This window comes from Vicia villosa, unplaced genomic scaffold (assembly GCF_029867415.1).
Source record: "Vicia villosa cultivar HV-30 ecotype Madison, WI unplaced genomic scaffold, Vvil1.0 ctg.000101F_1_1_3, whole genome shotgun sequence".
NCBI classification, from domain to species: domain Eukaryota; kingdom Viridiplantae; phylum Streptophyta; class Magnoliopsida; order Fabales; family Fabaceae; genus Vicia; species Vicia villosa.
The window spans coordinates 78,974-100,899 of NW_026705013.1; the positions used below are offsets into that span (position 1 = coordinate 78,974).

Here is a 21,926-nt window from a genome sequence, read left to right on the forward strand (position 1 = left end):
TCTCAACTTAACACTCTACGGTGTCACTTCACAAATCAAGCTCATATCTCGGAATTGCTAGATCAATTCTAACTCTTTAACCATTATAGCTGACATGTGCAAGGTCTTTCGGCTTAAAGCATCAGCCACAACATTTGCCTTACCGGGATGATAGTTCAACCCGAAATCATAATCCTTCAGCAATTCTAACCATCTCCGTTGTCTCATGTTCAGCTCCTTTTGGTCAAACAGGTACTTCAAACTCTTATGGTCATTATAAACTTTAAATCTAGAACCATAGAGATGATGCCTCCAAATCTTTAGTACGAAAACAACAGCAGCGAGTTCCAAATCATGTGTAGGGTAGTTCTTTTCATGAATTCTCAGTTGCCTCGACGCATAAGCAATCACCTTACCGTTCTGCATAAGTACACCACCTAAGCCATCAGAGAAGCATCGCAATAAACCACAAAAGGTTCTCCTGGGTTTGGTACTGTCAAAACCGAAGTTGTCGTCAATCTCTTCTTCAATTCTACAAAACTTTCTTCACATTGTGCATCCCATATAAACACTTTACCCTTACACGTCAACTTAGTTAACGGAAGTGCCAACTTAGAAAACCCTTCAATAAATCGCCTGTAGTAACCGGCTAAACCCAAGAAACTTCTGATCTCAGTAGCTGACTTTGGAGTATCCCATTGTAACACAACATCTACCTTAGATGGATCTACAACAATGCCACTACTAGATATGACATGTCCCAGAAAATTGACTTCTCGCAACCAAAATTCACACTTGGACAACTTCGCATACACCTTCCTTTCTTTCAACACTTTCAATACCGTCCTCAAATGATCTGAATGCTCTTGCTCTGATTTAGAATATATTAAGATGTCGTCTATGAACACCACGACAAACTGATCTAAATACTCATGGAAAATACGGTTCATATACTCCATGAATACTCCTGGCGCGTTCGTAACGCCAAAGGGCATCACTGAATATTCATAATGTCCATATCTTGTTCTGAACGCTGTCTTCTGAACATCTTCATCTTTAACTTTAATCTGATGGTAACCCGACCTCAGATCAATCTTGCTAAAAACACTCGCACCCACCAATTGGTCCATCAAATCATCTATTCTCGGTAGCGGGTATTTATTCTTAATGGTTACTTTATTCAGCTGTCTATAATCTACACAAAGTCTCATGCTTCCATCCTTTTTCTTTACTAACAACACTGGAGCTCCCCACGGTGATACACTTGGTCTGACAAACTTCTTCTCAAGTAAGTCTTCTAATTGCTTCTTCAGTTCCGTCAATTCAGATGCAGACATCCTGTACGGTGCCATAGAGACAGGTCTGGTACCCGGTACAAGATCAATCGTAAACTCAATTCCTCTTTCTGGAGGCACGTCAGGAATTACATCAGGAAAAACCTCAGGAAATTCACGTACTACCGGTAACTCATCGATGATATTCTGATTTTTGATTGACAATGTTGCCATTAACGAGAACATCTCTACTTCTTCTTTCAACAACTGTTGTACCTGCTTAGACGACACTAAACCAGCTTCTTCCTCTTCGGCAGTTGAAAATCTCACAGTCTTGTTATAACAATTTATGTGAGCATAGTTATATTCTAACCAGTTCATTCCCAAAACTAGGTCTAGCCCAGCTAATGGTAGACACACTAAATCAACAGCAAAGTCCCTATCGAAGATCGACAATGGACACTTTAAACAAACAAGAGATGTAGTCACGGACCCTTTAGCTAGAACCTCAACTACCATCTTGCCATTCATCGAAGATAGCACAAGACCCAATCTTTCAACACATTCAGCAGCAATAAAACAATGAGTAGCACCAGTATCGATAATAGTAATTAAAGGCACACTATTGATGAAACAAGTACCTCTAATGAGTCTGTCTTTGGTGCTTGTCTGAGTACCAGCTAACGCGAACACCTTACCACCAGCTTGTGCTTTCTTTGGTTTTTGACATTGACTTCCAATGTGTCCTTCTTCGCCGCAATTAAAACAAACCACTTCTTTATGTCTACATTCAGACATCATATGACCAGTCTTGCCACAACGGAAACACTTCTTAACTTCATCAGTGCAGTAAGTACTCTTATGACCAGCCTTTCCACACGTAAAACACACAATCGGAGCAGGAGCACCTCCCCTACTTGCTCCATGGCCCGGAGCAGCTCTATGTTTTCCCTTGCCAGCTGGAGCGTCATATGTGTCCCATAGCGAACTTTCTGTTCCTGAGTACAATCCATTACACGGAAGATCCTCTCGATCTCCTTCAACCACTCTAATGCTCCATCGGGGTCATTCTTGCCCTTAAAGACCGGCGGGTTCTCCCTCTGGAAGGTAGCCAAACTGCGAGACCCAGCATTCTCACCAGCATTAGGTTGATGTTCCAGAGCTTGAGCCATAGCCTCCAAAGCAGCAGCAATCGCAACATCGTTCCTTCCAGCCATTTCAATTAAACACTGCAAAAGAAACACAGTTAGATAACGAGATTAACAATACTCGATTTGTTAGCGACTCAACTACTTGGTCGGACAGACCGACCTGCTCTGATACCAATTGTAACACCCCACTTTCCCATACGAATATATATAATTATAAATACGTAAATAATCAGAGTAATACAAGTAGGATGTCACATCTTCTGGAACAATTCACAAAACATCTCTTTGTTCAATAAATTTCATTAAAAAAAAATTTAATAACACAGCGGAATTTAAAACAGTTTATTAGAACTCATGGCACTAAGCCCTCAACAAATAATTCGTCATCACTAAACAGAAGGTCCAACAATAAAGTCAAAATCAAGATACATAACAATTTGAAAATTAATTGAAAGGAAAACAAAACATAGCGCATCCCAACATTCTCGTGTTACGTATCAGAGCGACTCCTAAGACTCGATCAGGTAACACTCGAAAATCCAAGCACTACTCTGGTACCTGGTTATCTTTACTCCCGAAAAAGCACAGACACAACAACAGAAAAGGGGTGAGAATTAGATTCAATAAATATACGGTGAAATATCACATGTTTAAGGAGTAGTATCTACACCATACACAAACCACAATCACAAACGGATTCTCACAACATCAACCACACAACAACATCAATACATGACATTACAATCAATTAAATGAAATGAAAAGCAACTATCAACACTACATGCATGTGGTACCAACAGAGCATAAGCTTCCAACAGTTGCCATTTAATTAGAGGCAATAACAAGGCATAAGCCTTCAACAATGCCAATTCAGGCCAACAACAGGGCATAAGCCCTCAACGACATATGTATGCAATATGGACATCCAATCAACACAAACCAACAACACCAGGCGTCAACCTTCAACTCATTGCCATTAGGCTATCAACTTGTTCAACAACACGCAATTATAATTTCATCTCTTATAGTTAATAATCACAATAGTCAACATAATCTTATCACAACATTTTATGTCCAAATTATAAATTTTATAATCTTCCTATATCGACTTAAGTCCTACTAATCAAGAGATTTCAGAAAGGTATTCTCATTACTCAAGAATCGGGAGAAAACGTCGCAAAACGGGAAATTTTGCGCACTAAAGTAACCATACGCGTACAGCTAGGCCATACGCGTATACCCCCTTACCCATACGCGTATCATACGCGTATCACCAGAATCAGATTTGCACTAAAACTCTCCCATACGCGTTTCACGTCCTCATACGCGTATGACCTCTCTTCCATACGCGTACCATACGCATTCCACCAGAAGGTTGCACTATGCTGGGACAGGGCTGCGTATCATACGCGTATAGCCCCTTGGGTTTGTCCCTCATACGCGTATGGCTCCAACTCATACGCGTATCATACGCAAACTGACAGAAAACTGTCTTTCCAAGTCTGCACTCGCACCAGTTCGTTCTCACTCGTTTTCATCACTTCCAGTCTGCGATTTCAGATCCAAAACATCATATTTTCACCTATTAACTCACACCTTTCATCTAGATTCACTAGCCTGTTATGCTACATCAATTTTACATGATAATATCTCAATTCCTACTCATCAAATTGGATAGTTATACATTCAGATTCAGTTCCTCTTATGAACATAACAACAACTCATCCAACATCCAAATCTATATCATAATTCATCAATTCAAACCAGAATTTTCGTCCAAAAATCACACAACATTATCAGTCCAGAATAATTACATACAATGCAAGCCAGTTCATACATCAAGGAAGACATCAAGCTCATCAATCATAAAACCTAAAGAGGGGAAGGAACCCTCACTACCCTCTCATGTTGTAATCACCATTTAAAGAACCCATTCTCCCCCCTTACCTTAGAATTGAGCTTTGATCCTTTAACAATGGTGGAAGTCTTCCTTCTCTCTAGCCCTAGTCTCTTTCTCTGTTTCTACGTTCTTCACAACTTTGCCAAAAGAATTATTCCTTCTAGTTTTTCTTTATTTTATTAATCTCTTACTAATCCTTAATTCTGCTAATGGGCTTACTACACACCCTCCCAATTACTAATCACCTACTTGGCCCAAATAATTAATTAACCATTTTACTACACTATAGTTAATTACTAAACTAATATAATAATAATAATTAAAATAACAGTTTAAGCACCAAATACACCAAATAACTGCGTAATAAAATAAATATCGAAAACGGGGCGTTACAGTTATACCTGTAAGTAAATCAAGGATTATACTAAAATGGGGGGATTTTGTTGGTAATTTTAGTATCATCAAGGTATTTTGGTAGTAATGTGATTTACTATAGGCCAATGCAATTATGCGTTAAGTTTGAAACGAGTTAGGGTAGTGCGGAGTGCACGCTCGTCGAGCCAAACGTGTAATTGAATACGACTAATAGAAACGGGGTTCCAAGGGGCGTAGCCCCTGGCAAGGTGCGGGGCAGCGCCCCGTTCGAAAAATTCGCTTGAATAGTTGTACCCTTTCCCAACCGACATAACCGTTTTTCTGAAAAGTTGTACCTTTTCGGTTTCTGTTATTAATCTCCTATATAAGGAGTCATTTGGCCTCAATTTTGGGACACGAAATATACTTCCTCTCTACATTCTGATATGTTCTCTATTGTCAGAAAACAGATTGCTCTTCGAGAATTATCCCCACAAAGATTTCGTGAACCCAGACAAGAATAGGGTCGAAATACTTTGTTCGGAAAGTGAACGAACACGATTCTTCGAAGATATCCAGGATTATCATACCGAATTTCTAACAGTATCCGTGATAGTTTAAATATCCGCAGGTATTTATGGATATCCATGGATACTTTTTTTAATTGAAATTTACTAATTTTTTATATATTGAATAGAAAATTTATGTTTTTATTAATAGAAAAGTATGTGTTATTCATTTACTATATTAAATTCAAAAGCATCTTATAGTGAATATTTATGTAGAACTAGTGGGATACCCGTGCGTTTGCACGGGTACTGATACGTTACGCACATTTGTTCCAAAAATATAATAAAAATAAAATGATTTTTTTTTAAAAAAGAGATCATAAATCGGTGCATATAATTCTTTCAATATATAAAAATATTTGAATCAATAGTATGTATATATATATATATATATATATATATATATATATATATATATATATATATATATATATATATATATATATATATATATATATATATATATATAATTTTATTTAGGAATTATTGTCAAAAATATTTAAATCAATAGTAAAATTGTTCTATTATTATTCAATATTTTGATTAGTAATTTTATGTTTCCGTTAATATTCAATAGTTTGATCAATGACTTCATGTCCCCGTTATTATTTAATATTTTAATTAGTAATTTCATGTTCCCGTTAATATTCAATAGTTTGATCAATAATTTCTTGTTCCCGTTACTATTCAATATTTTGATAAGTAACTTTATGTTTTTGTTAATATTCAATATTTTGACCAGTAATTTCGTGTTCTCGTTAATATTCAATAATTTGATTAGTAACTTCATGTTACCCTTAATTTTCAATATTTTGATCAATAACATCATGTTCCTGTTAATATTCAATATTTCAATTAGTAAATTCAATATATCTTGGATAATTAACTTCAGGTTCCGTTAATATTCAATATTTTGATTAGTAACTTTATATTCCCGTTAATATTCAATATTTTGATAAGTAACTTTATATTCCCGTTAATATTCAATATTTTGATTAGTATTTTCATGTTCCCGTTAATATTCAATAGTTTGATCAATTACGCCATGTTCCCGTTAATATTCAATATTTTAATATGTAAATTCATGTTTCCGTTATTATTCAATATTTTTATCAGTAACTTCATGTTCCCGTTAATATTTTATATTTTGATGAGTAACTTCATGTTACCCTCAATATTCAATAGTTTGATCAATAACGTCATGTTCCCCTTAATATTCAATATTTCAATTAGTAAATGCACGTTTCCGTTATTATTCAATATTTTAATCAGTAACTTCATGTTACCGTTAATATTCAATATTTTGATCACTAATTTAATAGGGTTATTACTTATCAAAGTTACTGATCATATTTTAGTCCCATTTATAAAAATAACATTGTTTAGAAATATTTGAGGATAATAAAAATATTTTATAATAATAAAAATCTTAAATTGACAAATTATAGTTAAGAAATATTCAATCAAATTATATAATTAAATTAGTAATAACTATTTAATATAATTGATTAAAATGAATTTACAAATCAAATTTGTTGTTCTATATATAAAAATATAAATATTTTTGTTTCAGAATTATTTATAAAAATATTTAAATCAATATTAAATTATTCTCGTTGTTATTCAATATTTAATTAAATGTGTTAATATTAGTACCATATGCACGTATCATATAAGTACCCATGTGTATCCGTACTATATTATTTCGTATTTTGATAAAATTGACTCTATTAAAGTTTTAATTTTAATATTTCAATTGTTTTAATATATATATCATTGATAAACTTGTCCCATTAAAATTTTAAATTTTATATTTGACAAACAAATTGTATTATTAATAAAAAAATGTCATCCAATTTTTGATACTATTTATTCATACATTACTTATGTTTGGTTCTATTAGTATTTATAATGAAGTTCATTTAATTCATTTAAATTGTATGATTAATTTGTACCCAAATTTTTTTTATGACTATTTATTTATATAAATTGATTATCTTCTACCTATATACATTATAATGTGCGATTCTCCTATCTACTCATACATGAAAAACACGATACACTATTTTATTTATAGTAATAAACTATTGTGTTCTCGTTTATGAATATATAATTGTTTTTTAGGTGGTTCTCAAATTTAATATTTAATTATACTTTAGTTAATACATTACTAAACTTTTTATAAAGTTTATATATATATATATATATATATATATATATATATATATATATATATATATATATATATATATATATATATATATATATATATATATATATATATATATATATATATATATATATATATTGTAAACTTGTACATATTTTTCTTTAAAATATCACAAGTCTTAATAACCAAAAATAATTTCTTCCTATTTTTAAAGAAATTTCACATTCTTTTTTTAATTATTTTATAAAATATTAAATTCTAACACTTAAATGAAATAATGAAATTGATAAAATTTTAAATAAAATACGCATGAAAACTCAAAATATGTTTAATAAATTTTTAAAAAAAAAGAATAATGAGTACATAATAATTTGATTGTTAATAAAAAAATTAAAAATTAATTTTTTTAAAATATTTAAATTTAGAGGAAACTTATCAATTTCATTTTTTACTTTAATTTTTTTTTTAATTTAGAAGGTAACTAATATGCGGTCATTATTTAATATTTGCTTTTATTTTCTTTGTTATATAATGTTTTTTAATATAAATTTATACTATATTTAAAAAATTGTAAATTCTATAGCATATTTGAAATGAATTGAATATAATTTTTATCAAAAAAATTGTGAAGATGGTAAATATTATTTTATTAAGAAATTCACATTTTTTTATTAGTTACGTGAGTTTTTAGAAAAAATTTAAAAAAATATTTTATTTAATAAGTTAATAAAGATGGTAACTATTAGTATAATATGTTTACGTAGTTTAATTTTTTTTTGGAGGAGAGATCAAATTGGACCAATAAATTATATATTTTTTAATCTGTTACATTATTTTAATTAATTTAATGGTTATGAATTACCATTTAATGATTGACACATTTTTGGTAATAAATAAATGACATTTAATCAAATTATAATATATCTATCATATTAGAAGAGTCTACCATTTCCTCATCTCTAACCTATGCCACATCAGCAACCTTTCTCTCAATTTTCCACATCAGCTTTCTCAAAATTAAATTCTTCCTCCATTATATAGACAGTTCTTCCTCTTCCACGTTAATTCCCATATTGTGGGTTGCTGCAGTTTAATCCTCATAACTGCCCTTAAACCATCCTCTTCCAAATTCAAAAACCGTTCAAAAAATTATTAGTGTAGCCCCATTCTTCTTCTTTCACAATCCATTTTCCCCCAAATTCCTTTTCACTTTGCCTCATAATTATGTTCCCCAAATTCCTTTTCGCTTTTCCTTTACAAATTCTTAGTATCAAAATACTTTATTCAAATATAATTACAGAAATGACAAAACTTACCACAAATGGAGAGTTGTATGTGCGAATCAGAGGGATCCCGATTGAAGATTTGTGTTGGGCTGTATGTACGTGATGGTGAAAGACGTCGGTTCTGGGTGGATCGCGGCCGTAGCCGCTGATGATGGTGGTGGTCTACGTGGGTTATCACGGTTTGAAGCGGCATGATGTGGAGGTTACGCCCGGTGTTTTGTCGGAAACGTTGGTAGTTCTCCCGTGTGTTTTCGGATATGTTTTGGTTCCTTCTATACCACCGCTTTTTTTATTTTTTTCTTTTTTACTCTGTTGTGTTGTAACTTGCAGGCTGCATCTCATAATTTTTTCCAGGTTTTTTGAATTGGGTTGATTAATGATGATTGTTGGTATACGGTTGTTATTCTATTTTGATGCAGGTTTTTGTGTGTAGTTTGGTGAAAGTTATATAGCAACGTGTGTGTAGTGTGATCATGGTGGTGCAAGGGCGGTCTCTTAAAGGTAGGTACATAAATATATTGTTAAAACTGTTGATGAATTAAGCATGCTTTGTTTGATTTCTATTTTTAATTTGATATTTCCTTATGTTTTTTTTTATAAGCCTACATGTGAAGGTCTAATGAAATATATATATATATATATATATATATATATATATATATATATATATATATATATATTTATGTTTTGAAATTTGAACAGAGTTTTAATTTTTTTTCTACCTTTTTTCCCTTCTTATAATGCAGGATGATGCTGATTGGGAAAGGTTAGGAGTGAAAACGGTTAGTAGTGCTAGAATGTATTTTTCAGTAATGTTTTACTCTATTCCATATATTTTTTATTTTACTGACCTAAATTATATATCTTTTGTAGGGTCAAAAGCTAATGATGATGGGAATTGTCGATGAAATTGTGAAAACTCCAGAGAAAGGAACAGTTTTTGTTGAAGATCTTCCTGAAGAAGAACAAGTAGCTACTGTTGTAAGTTTCAAGTTTTTCTTATTATATCAGCTAATTGCCCCACCCAAACAAGTATCTTTTCAAGTCTTTGTCTTGATGTAAATTCAGTGGTAGATCAAAGAATGTTAATCGTATTGCTCCACTCCGAAGCCAACGTTCAATTCTTCTAAAAGAAGAATCAACAGAATTCAGCAGTCAAGTCACAATTAATGTTGCAATTGAATACAAATTGATTTCTATGGATTTGTTGGTTGGTTATCATTTTTGTGTTCAGATTCATTATTTACCAGGTGTCTTAACATCGGGAAGCTCACGAAAAGTTGAAGGTAATCATAGAACTTATCTTGGTTTTTTAGTCTGTGGTTACTAAAAGCTTTCTGAGTGACACACACATAAAATGACTAGAGATATTTTATCTAATATTTTCTAATCGTAAAATAAATCTTTCTGCATTAAAATAATGATTTGCTGCTATTATAATATCTTTCGAATATAGGTGGGAAGTGTTGATGTGTTAAACCACTACTATGCCCGTGGAGAAGAGAATGAAAATTTTCAGAGGCGAAGCTATTGGATGCTTGAACCGTGAGTATGGTGACATATTATACTTTTTAATATTTTGTGTAATGAGTATCTTCAATCACAGTACATATATCAACATTCCACACGGCAGTTGCATGTTGAGCTTCCAAGTACTGCATTGGTGCATTTTTAATTGTTAATTATAGTAACGGTATATTATTTAAGTTTTAACTATTTTCTGTTGGCAAGTTTTCAACTTCCAATAAAGTTTATTGAAATTTGTATTTTTCTTATAATTAATCAGCAAATGGTCTTCTGAATAATTGTTTTAGGCATGGATAATCAACAAATGCTTGATCCCGATGTTCAGAACTGGCCTATTGAACATGCATTGTATTTCACCAACTATTTCATGAATTACACAGTTTGCTTTTCATGAATTTCACAGTTTGCTCGTACGGGTAATTGACCTGATTTTAACCATGTTACATGTTCGTAGAATTCATACTCAACAGCTCTCTTGATTATATTTTAATCAGGTCCTATCACCTGACATAGTGATAACAAGAAATCATGATCACCGTCGTCGTCTTCTTCCAATTCTCCCCACCTTATCTACGCCTCTTCGTTTGGATAAACCATGACTTCAGTTGTTCTTAGGCTGCTGGGAATGAGAATTTAAGTAAGGTTTTCTTAGCAATCTGTTTCATTCACTTGATTTGATATTGAATATAGCGCATGGATACTTTTATATACTGTTTCCTTTATGACTAATATTGATATTGAGGGATGAAACATTCTTTGCAGTAGTTCTTTAATGGTCATCAGGTACACAAATATATAACAAAAGTAAATGGGAAATGATGGTCTGTCTAACCGTGTAAACATTTTTAAGCATAAGGACATACTTGATACGAAAAAACAATGCTGGACTACGTTGATAAACAAAATTATGATGAAGGACCTAAGATACAATTTTGTCAATGGTGGACGCCCGATACTTTGGCATAATATGCGAGAAGAAGCTGTTATTTACATCAATGGGAAACCGTTTGTTTTTTGTTAAGTTGAAAGACCATACAAAAACATGCGGGAATACACGGTAAAAGTTACTTTTTAGTCTTTGGTATCTCTTCAATAAACTTTTAAGTTGAGAAAGGGGTATTGCTAACTAGGAATTTAATTCAGCAGGATGACTCCACGCTTTGGTATAAATGACTCCACGCTTCCTAAGTGTTCATTGAACTCACCTATAAATTTGCTCATAAGTGTGTTGCGCCTTCATACTGTGACAATAAGAATGATTATTCATCTATGTTGCTATTGTTCATATTGACAGGGAGGCGAAAAGATACTGTCAGCAGTGTGGAAAGTAAGATTGAAGTGAATCATTATGAATCTTCTTATGCTTATTCTTTCAAAATTTCAATTAGGTCATGTTTATGGTGATATTGATTTTGTTGATGTTACAGGTTTCATGTTTTATCAGATTTTGACGAAGGGAAAAGGAGCTGTAGAAGGAAACTGGAGCGGCATAATACTAGGAGGCGGAGAAAGCCTGCAGATTCTGCTGCTGCAGTTGATCATGAAGTTCAAACTGTTACTCAGAATGATGATTCAAATTGTGATGGAGAAACATGGATAGGTTGGTTGGTTTATATTCTGGATCAACATCACATTATCACTTTGTCAACTGTTAAGTCAATGGTTGAATAATTGTTTTTTTCTTTCTTTTGCATAGCAACTTGCTGTTGGGTCCTCAACTCCAGAGACCCATAATATTAATGGGGAGAGTAGTGTGTCCTTTGTTGCTTCTGCTGAAACACAAGCAAATATTGGAAATCATGTTTCCAATCTTTCCAAATCTCCTACATATTGTGACAATAAGTTGAGATCGACACTTAATATGTGCTGATTAAGCCGATTGGTCGGGGAGCGTATGGGATTGTGTGTTCTTCTGTTAATAGGGAGACAAAGGAGAAAGTTGTGATCAAGAAGATACAGAACGCGTTTGAGAATCGTGTTGATGCACATAGAACTTTGCACTTTTGTAAATACAAATCAAAGTTAAAAGGCTAAAATTTAATAATCTGCCTTCAACAATGAATCATGGTCAAACTACTCATGCATTTAAACATACTGCTGCAACTTCCTTAGCTAATCTAAAGGTGCATATTTGATCCTTTGATGAACCAATTTTGATCTCAATTGGTTATTACATATTGAGATTTCACTATAAAAGAAACTATGATTCTCGAATCACATTTGTGTTAATCGTGTAGGTTTCGGCATTGCTGCGTGGCATCCCGTTTCGGAAGGGGTTTGTTGGAAGCTTAGCAGTGCATCTATGGTGCAATAGGTCTGATTGCACATGTTTCTTTTAAACTCTATTGTGTTCAGAAAAACCAAGTACTTCATATGATGCTGATAGCGGTATGGGTCCACCACACCTTGATGATTGTCTCAAAATCAATGTTAAGTCTCCAAAGTTGATGACAATGATGATGAAGAAAATTCCTGCAATAGTCCTCCTTCCATACATATTCATGATGATGAAATGAACTTAAAAAATCTCATTTGTTGTGCACCTGCTGTTGTAAGCTTCTTTGGAATTCTACTTCTTTTTTTGGATTCCAGTTATTTGACTTGAAATACACTGCACAATTTAGTTTCTTTAGTTATTGTGATAGAATATATATTTATTGTCCAATATTTCTTGCGTTTGAAGCCTGTTCATAAAAAATTCCAACTGTCGGCATCTCGATCATAATTGCAAGGAGCTTTACAATCATCTCAATAAATAAATGTTATGAAACGGCTTTCCATCTAATTCTTTATGCATTGAATAAAGTTTATAATTATGGCCATTGTAAATCAAATATTAGGTACTCAATGCTTTTCTGCAACATGATAAAAGTGATAAAAGTGAAAGTGTGTAAAATAAATTGTACTAAAGTTTATAATTATACTATAACAAAAACTCTTTGATTCATTTTGGTACATGGCAATATTTTTAACACTAGATATTCATATGGTCATGGTCATGACAACCAAAGCTTTAAATATTGGTGATAGAATTGTTTGCTATAGATTGATGCTTATGATTTTGAGATTCTGGCTACGTGCATTCAATGCGATTGATAATGATTAGATAAATGGAGGTGGAGTAATCTCAACTATTTTTTTTGGAAATTCAAAATAAAATTATATCGCAAAAAGGTATAAGATATGCCAATTGAACACACCAGTAAAATATTCTCCCCTATTCAAAATAATTATACAATTCATTCAAATATTTTTATATATGAAATAATATATTTGATTTGTAAATTGATTTTAATTCAATTAATATTAACGGAAACATTAAGTTAGGAATCAAAATATTGAATATTAACGGGAATATTAAATTAGTGATCAAAATATTAAATATTAGCGGAAACATGAAGTTACGAATTAAAATATTGAATATTAACAGGAACATAAAGTTACTGATAAAAATATTGAATATTAACATGAACATGAAGTTACTGATCAAAATATTAATATAAACGGGAACATGAAGTTACTGATCAAAATATTGAATAATAACGCAAAAATGAATTTACTAATAACGGGAACATGAAGTTACTTATTAAAATATTAATATTAGCGGAAACATGAAGTTATTAATTGAATTATTGAATATTAACGAGAACATTAAGCTACTGATAAAAATATTTAATATTAACAGGAACATTAAGTTGTTGATTAAAATGTTAATATTGACGAGAACATGAAATTACTGATCAAAATATTGAATAATAACGAAAACATGAAGTTACTGATCAAAATATTGAATATTAACAAAAACATGAAATTACTGATTAAAATATTGAATCTTAACAAATACATGAAGTCACTGATCAAAATATTGAATATTAACGAAAACATGAAGTTATTGATCAAACTATTGAATATTAACAAGAACATAGAGTTATTAATTAAAATATTGAATAGTAACGGGAAGCGGTGTTAATATGTTGAAACAATAGTAATCCATTAATTTTCTTTACACTTATTATTTTTCAATAGAATCTCTACATTTCTTAAATGCATTCTTAATTTTATTATTCAATCTATAACAATATCAATATTATTTTCTTAATTACTTTTTATATTTACTGTTCGATTTTTTTACATTATTATTTTTCTAACTTTTCTTTTAAATAATTTTTTTTATTAATACCTTTTATTTAGCTCATTCCAAATGTAATCTTTTATTTGCTTTATTATATTTACTCCAATTTTTATTGCATACTAATAAAACAACATATAAACTTTATTTTCTTAATTACTTTTTATTTTCAAAATCCAATTTTTTAATATCAGTATTTTTTATAACTTTTTCAATTTTAACCCAAATTTAATCTTTTACTGATACCTTTTACTGATAATTTTTTTGAATATTAACGGGAATAAATTTGAAATATTAACGGGAACACGAAGTTATTGATCAAAATAATTAATATTAACGGGAACACGGACTTACTGATTAAAATAATGAATATTAACGGGAACATGAAGTTACTGATCAAAATATTGAATATTAACGGGAAGTTACTAATCAAAATAATGAATATTAGCGGAAACATGAAGTTACTGATCAAAATATTGACTATAACATGAAGTTACTAAATAAAATATTCAATATTAACAATAACATGACTTACTGATCAAAATATTAAATATTAACGGGAACACGAAGTTACTGATCGAAATATTGAATATTAAAGGGAAAATAATGTTTATTAATCAATATATCCCAAACTTTGGTCCAACCTATTGAAAAGAAATTTCAATATTTTACATATTTGTTTTTAGGATATTTACTTCAACAATAATATCTATATTGAACAAAATAACACTTTCTCTATCATCTTTTATTTCCCTCAATCACAATGCGCGAAAACGACGGGTACCCGTGCGAACGCACGGGTAAGACACTAGTTCCTAATAAAATGATTTTCACTCAATTTTTTTATCAACTCACATAATTCCTAGTATAGTTTTATTTAAAAATGATTATAATTATTTATTTACAAAAAAATCATGATTCTTAATAATAAAAATTCATAATAGTGTTGAATTATGATATTCCAATATCATATCAGTGAAATCTCCTTCGTCAAGTGATTCCTCCTTGGTCATCAGAGCGTGACTTTCTCTTTCCACTACTTTTCAGATCTTCTTTTCTGTGGCCAAATCTTCTTCCATGTATCCTCTTGTAAATGTTCTGAAATTCAATTCAATGAATTCAGCATTATGTGAAGTTGAGAAACTATCGTAATACCTGATCGGAAATGAGAAAAGTTATATAATACATGTGAAATTATAACATAAAAACGAAATTAAAAAACAATACCTGTGAAATTATAACCTGCACTTGCAAAGATTCACGTATCTACAAATAAATATAAATAGATTAACCCCTAACCTCACAATATAAATTGATTAAGCAAATAGATTAAACCATAACCCCACAATGTAAATCGATTGAGCAAAAGATTTGTAGAAAGATTTGTAGAAGAGGAAAAAGGTGGATACCGTAAACCCTAATTTCTTCTCACTTATCTACGGGAAAAACCCAGAATATGACATACTCATACCAAACCATCCAAACAGTTACATGAATAATGGAAGGAGTTGAAAGAATAAAAATCAGAAACCGATGATGGAATAATGAATAATTGTGGTTACAAAAGTGATTGCAAATGAAGGGAATGAGGAATGGAATGAAGACAAATCAATTTGGAGAAAACATTACTTACAAATGAAAAGAAAGAGAAATGGAATGAAGACTGTGGGAAAAGTAGAGTCAATTTTCTTATATGGTAGATGTGAGAAAATGTTAAAAGAATATTTAAGAATACTTATTGATATTAAAAAGATATTCAAGTATACTAATTTTAAAAGGATACTTAAGTAATTTTAATCACTATTAACGGATATGGATACCCGCGGATAGGGCTTGCAATGAACCAAACCAACTCGAAAATAGTTCACAACTCGGTTCGACAATTAAATCGTTGAACTATATTTATGAACCAAATGAGCCGAATATGAGCTAAAAACTAAGTTCGTTAACTAAATGAGTCAAACTTGAACTATACATAGTTTGACTCGTTAGGTTTATGAGTTAACTCGATTATATATGAGATGAATTATATTGTCTTTAAGAGTAAGTTTAAATATTTTTTCCAAATCTTAACCCTATCTTTTTTTTAATCTAACGCTTTAATTGATAATTTATATTCTCAAGAGAGCAAATTATTTCTAAAAAAATTATACAAATAGAGTTGGACCAAACAAGATAAAGATAATGAGTTGAATCGATATGTTCGTGAACTTCTAACAAGTCGAGTTTGAGCTGGAAAAATAGTTCGTGATGAGCTCGAACTCGATCTCAAACTCGGTCAATTTTTAACGAGTCGAGTTTGAGCTGGAAAAAAAGTTCATAATGAACTCGAACTCGGCCAATTCTAAACGAGTCGAACTGAGCTGAGGCGAGTTCGACTCGACTCGACTCATTTCCAGCCCTACTCGCGGATATGGATACCATCAAATCCGTATTCGTACCCGTAAGTAAACGGGTAACTAAATATCTGTTTATAATACCCATGGATACCCGTTAAGTTATACAACCCATGCCCGTGACAGATTTTATCCACGAATACCCGCGGGTATGGGTTTTTTTTGCCATCCCTACACCCACCCCATATTAAATCCCTACACTAAGACACCTGGAACTTCACCCAAAGAAAAAGCAAGCTGAAGGGAAATAAACGTGGCCACATAAAAAAAATAGAAAGAGGGAAACTATCCACTCATCACACCCGTAAAAGCAAAGGCGTCAGAGCGAGTCTTGCTCCCAAGAAAGCTAAGAAAAGACACAACATAGAGCATGAGCATGAATCCATTTTAAAATAAAACCAATAATCAAATTCCTCTTGAGTTTAGTTATCCTTCTACCCTGAAAAAATAAAAATTTACTACGTATTTTCAAAATAATTCAGACTATTGAATGCCAGATCGAATCCAAACTTAAACGGGTCTTATTACCTACCCCAAGACCTTGAAAAACCTCAAAAAAAACATTTAAGATTGAGCACAATAAAGGTATAGACATACTTACCCACTTAAGCACCTTATACTAGAGATATAAATCAACCCTATAATGGAAAACAAGTGATCCACTGACTCCACATGACCTAGATAAACCATATACCCCACACCATTAACATAAAACATAATTTAGTATGTAAAAAGACTTTGCATGGTCGTCAGTGTGTCTTGTAATATCTCACAAGAAAATACCACCACTTTAGAAGACCTTCAACTCTTCTAGGCCCTAGACAACCCTTAGATCACTAGGTCCGTCCTACCTTCCTCACCGACCACCAAAGAAGAAATCTTAACATAGGCAATCCTCACTAAAAAGCCTTTCGTACGATTTCAGAGCCACACCCAGACATCTTGTCAGCCTTGATTAACACCTTAAACTATGAAACTAAGTAACTCCATCATAAGTTCTTTGTCCTATACAAGGAGTAGATAACTCTACCTAAAGTCTCAAACTCAAACATCTCTTTTTCTATTCTCCATCAACTCACCACTAGAGACTTTTTCTCTGAGATGAGGAACAACCTCTCAAAATAAACACACAACGAAATATGCCCTACCTAAATATCATGTCGAAAATTGATTTCAACACATCCCTAACCACTTTGGAACAAGTAGAGGTAAAACAATCTACGTATTGATTAGGTTTGGAACTCAAAAGGGAGACCCCTCTTCACTGGTAGGAATCATTCCTTTATACGATTAATCTATCACCCATCAAGGGATCACAAATCGGGGCTCCATATCTAGAAGAAATACTACTCTTCCAAAGACATTGTATATCCCTAAGAACCCTCCACCTCCACTTACTTAACATATTCATGTTCACAAGCCTTAGATCCTTATCCCTTAAACCACCATCCCTTTTAGGCTTGCACACATCCTCTCACCTCACCCAAGCTACTTTACCCCTTTTAAACTCTCCCAAAAGAACGTTATTTGCATTCCATCTAACTTCTTTCAAACTTTAACTATCATCTTCATTAAAGATTAAAAAAAATAAGAATTGAGTTCATAACATGATTCAGTAGGACAACCCTCCTTCCAAGACTCACAACAAGCGTTGAATATTTCTAAGAAAGTTTTAAAGGAGATATCGAGGTTGGAAAGAAATTTTCTTTCGGGTGGTTTCGGGGATAAGAGGAAAGTGCATTGGGTTAGTTGGCGGAATATTTGTTTACCTATTGAGAAGGGTGGTCTTGGAATCCGTAGGATCCGATATTTTAATCTTGCTCTCTTAAACAAATGGCGTTGGAGAATTTTAAATGATTTGGATGCTTTATGGTATAAGGTGTTGAAAGCTAGATATGGTGATATAAATCTTCATGTTGTCTCAATTGATGGAAATAATTGCAAGAGAGTTTCGAAATCACATTGGTGGTGGGACATTATGTCTTTGGAAAAAAGTTACTATGTAGACTTTTTGGTTGATAGGTGTAGATTTGTAACCGGGAATGAATACAACACTTCTTTTTGGCATGCTAATTGGATGGATGGTAAGTGTTTAAGAGAGCTATTTTCGAAGACATATGTTCTTTCGGATTTGAAATTGTAGCAGTGGCGGGCATGTGTGGTTGGAACGATGAATGGTGGTCGTGAGGGGAGTTCAGTATTCGGACGACCGGCCGCCCAATTATGAATTTGTTAGTGCAGCGGTTGCTGTTGCATCTCAGCACTGTGCGGCTGAACCCGGTCGGAAGGGATGGCGTCTTTTGGGTCGCGGAGCCAGACAACGTGATTACGGTATGTAGTTGTTATGATCTTTCTAATTTTTTCCATGTTCCAGGTTTGGAGCATGAGTTTGCTAAAGTTTTTTCTCTCATATGGAATGTGGTAGTGCCTCAAAAGATTAAGGCTTTTGGTTGGAGATATTTCATTAATAGATTGCCCACTAAGGACCTTCTCCTTAATAGAGGTATTTCTTTTCCGACCTCTATTGCTTGTGTTCTTTGTGGATTGGAGAGGGATTTTTCGAATCATATTTTGTTTAGTTATAGTGTTTCCTCTTTGATTTGGAAGGAATTGGCTTCTTGGGTTGGTTTTTTTATTACAATTTTATTGGTATATGGAGTGGTTTTATGGGTTGATTTAGTTATTGTAAATCCAATAAAGTGAAGTCCGATAGGGAAGAGACATTTTGGTTGACAACTTATTGGTCAATTTGGAAGCTTAGGAATAGGATTATTTTTCGAAATGATTCTTGGAACGTGTCCGATACCGTTTTGGAGCATTAAGGTGCTCATTTGGAGGTGGTCGTTCAATGGGAAAATTACTTGCACCAAGTATAACTTTTATGAATTTATCAATTCTCCTTTGTAGTATTTTCATAGGGTGTAATTGGTGTGTAATTTTTCAGGGTGTTTTTTGCACCAAGTAATTGCAAGAGAGTTTTGTAACTTTTTGCTCATTTGCATCCCCACTATCCATACGTATTGAACACACATCTCTCCACCAAGACACAACAAAATTTATACTCTTCTGAAAAACCCTAATTTCCTCTTGGATATAAAGAACAACATGAACAGTCCCTAGAGAAGGTATGAAGGCAGATCCCAACTATAGAACATCGTTAAAATAACTATGTTTCTCCTCACAATTATTTTTCATTCATGACCAACATTCACCTTAAAACACAGAGACACAACAATATCATAAAAGAGAGAGGATGAAAAAAGTAAACGAATTTGGAAAGCACCTATTTTTCATCCTTTATTATCAATATTATACAATCAACGCACTACAAGTATAACAATATACATCAGTAGTGCAACAACATTACCCATCACATTCATTGCCTCACTATCTCTCATTTTAATGGCAAAAGGAATGCTTTAAGATAGAAGAAGAAGGAATGGTTTATGCTCTATCGAGACTAGGAGGGGAAGGATGGAAGAGGTCACAGAGATTAAAGACTTCATATTTAAGCACTTTGAAGGATTCTTTAAAGAAGATGTATGCTCTAGACCGGAGCCACATGAGATTAATTTGAATGCTTTATTGATTGGAGACTCCTTGGATCTAGAAAAACCTTTTTCCGGATGGTTATTCTTTGGAAAGAATTCTTTAAAAGATTTTGGCTTCTTCTTAAAGATAATTTGATGAAGTTATGCAATGATTTCAACTTAAAAGGTACGCTTGTCAAAGCCATCACTTCTTCTTTCCTTTGCGCTTATTTCTAAAAAGAAAAATCCGCAAAACTTGTCCGAGTACCGCCCTATTTGTTAAGTGGGGAGCATTTACACAAGTCTAGTGAAGATTTTGGTGGCTAGAATGAGAGGTGTTTTGGATAAATTGGTTTCTCCTAATCAAACCGCTTTTGTTCCGGGAAGGAGCATATGATGGACGAGGTTCTAATGGTAAATGGGATTCTTGATTGGGCAAAAAGAAAAAAGAGGGGTGTCTTGTACTCAAAGTGGATTTCGAAAAGGCTTACGATTCTATTTCTTGGAATTATCTTAGGTGGATTATGGGAAGAATGGGGTTCGGGAAGAGATGTTTGAAATGGATGGAATCTTGTATCTTCACTAGCCACATGTCTGTTTTAGTGAATGGTAGCGCTACCAAAGAATTTAAAGTTCTAAGAGGTTTACATCAAGGTGATCCGATTTTTCCTTTTCTCTTTGTCATTGCTATGGAAGGTCTTAGTGCTCTCATGAAGAAATTGGTGGAGGTGGGGGACTTTAAACCATTCAAATATGGAGAAGAAGATTATGTGGATATTCTTCAACTTGCGGATGACACCGTAACTATTGGAGAACCTACATGTGATAATCTTTGGAACATGAAAGTGTTGTTGAGAGGCTTTGAACTTGTTTCTAGTTTGAAAATCAATATTCACAAAAACAACTTTTTCGGTATTCATATTGGAGAGTGGCTTTCCATCTCGGAAACTTCTTTCCTATCTTGCAAAAAAGGGTCTTTCCCATTTAAATTTCTTGGTGTTTGGGTTGGAGAAGGTGCTAACAAGAGGAGAGTGTGGAAGGATGTGGTTACTAACATCAAATCAAGATTTTCGACGTGGAAGGGGAGAAATATTTCCATAGGCGGAAGGGTAACTCTTATTGGTTTGGTGCTTAGTGCTATTCCAATCTTCACTCTTTCTTTCTTTAAAGCTCCGAGCAAAGTTATCCAAGAGATTAGAGGCCTTCTTAGTAATTTCTTGTGGAATGGGAATGCGAACAAAAGAAGTATTCATTGGGTGAAGTAGGAGAATATTTGCAAACCTAAGGAGAAAGGTGGGCTAGGTATTAGATATGTTGGTGATATGAATAGATCCCTTCTTCTTAAATGGAAGTGGAGAATTTTGAAGGAGGATAAAGCCATTTGGAGTAGATTTCTTCTCTTGAGATATCAAAATTCGAAAATTAAAGTGCTAGCCTCTTGCAGGGAAGTTTTAAATCGGGATGATTCTAGTTGGTCGAGAGATATCATCCTTAATGATTTTAAAGAGGAGGATTCCGTCGAAGGCTTTAATGATTGGGTCAAATGTGATCTTAAAAAAGGTAACAACATTCTTTTTTGGCATAGTTGTTGGTTGGGCGATCAAACTCTTCGTGATTCCTTTCCGCATTTGTTCGATCTTTCAACCAATAAACTTTGCAAG

General features: G+C 32.8%; 1 protein-coding gene and 1 long non-coding RNA gene across 4 annotated transcripts; both read left to right on the top strand.

The window, feature by feature from the left end:
* Positions 1-8,491: 8,491 nt before the first annotated feature.
* Positions 8,492-12,867, top strand: LOC131624083 (uncharacterized). Of its 3 annotated transcripts, none has more exons than XR_009290447.1 (11): positions 8,492-9,184; positions 9,430-9,465; positions 9,557-9,969; positions 10,140-10,228; positions 10,498-10,626; positions 10,705-10,847; positions 10,973-11,267; positions 11,357-11,537; positions 11,638-11,810; positions 11,907-12,333; positions 12,448-12,867. It is a non-coding gene; the product is annotated as an uncharacterized LOC131624083 (long non-coding RNA). The 3 variants fall into 3 exon arrangements; XR_009290448.1 differs by having other exon boundaries at positions 9,557-9,664; positions 9,752-9,969; positions 10,705-11,267; XR_009290446.1 differs by having other exon boundaries at positions 10,705-11,267.
* A 7,988-nt stretch (positions 12,868-20,855) lies between these two features.
* LOC131624069 (uncharacterized) lies at positions 20,856-21,530 on the top strand. Its single transcript, XM_058895058.1, has one exon. The coding sequence runs from the start codon at positions 20,856-20,858 to the stop codon at positions 21,528-21,530; it is 675 nt and encodes a 224-aa protein (XP_058751041.1).
* Positions 21,531-21,926: the final 396 nt, after the last annotated feature.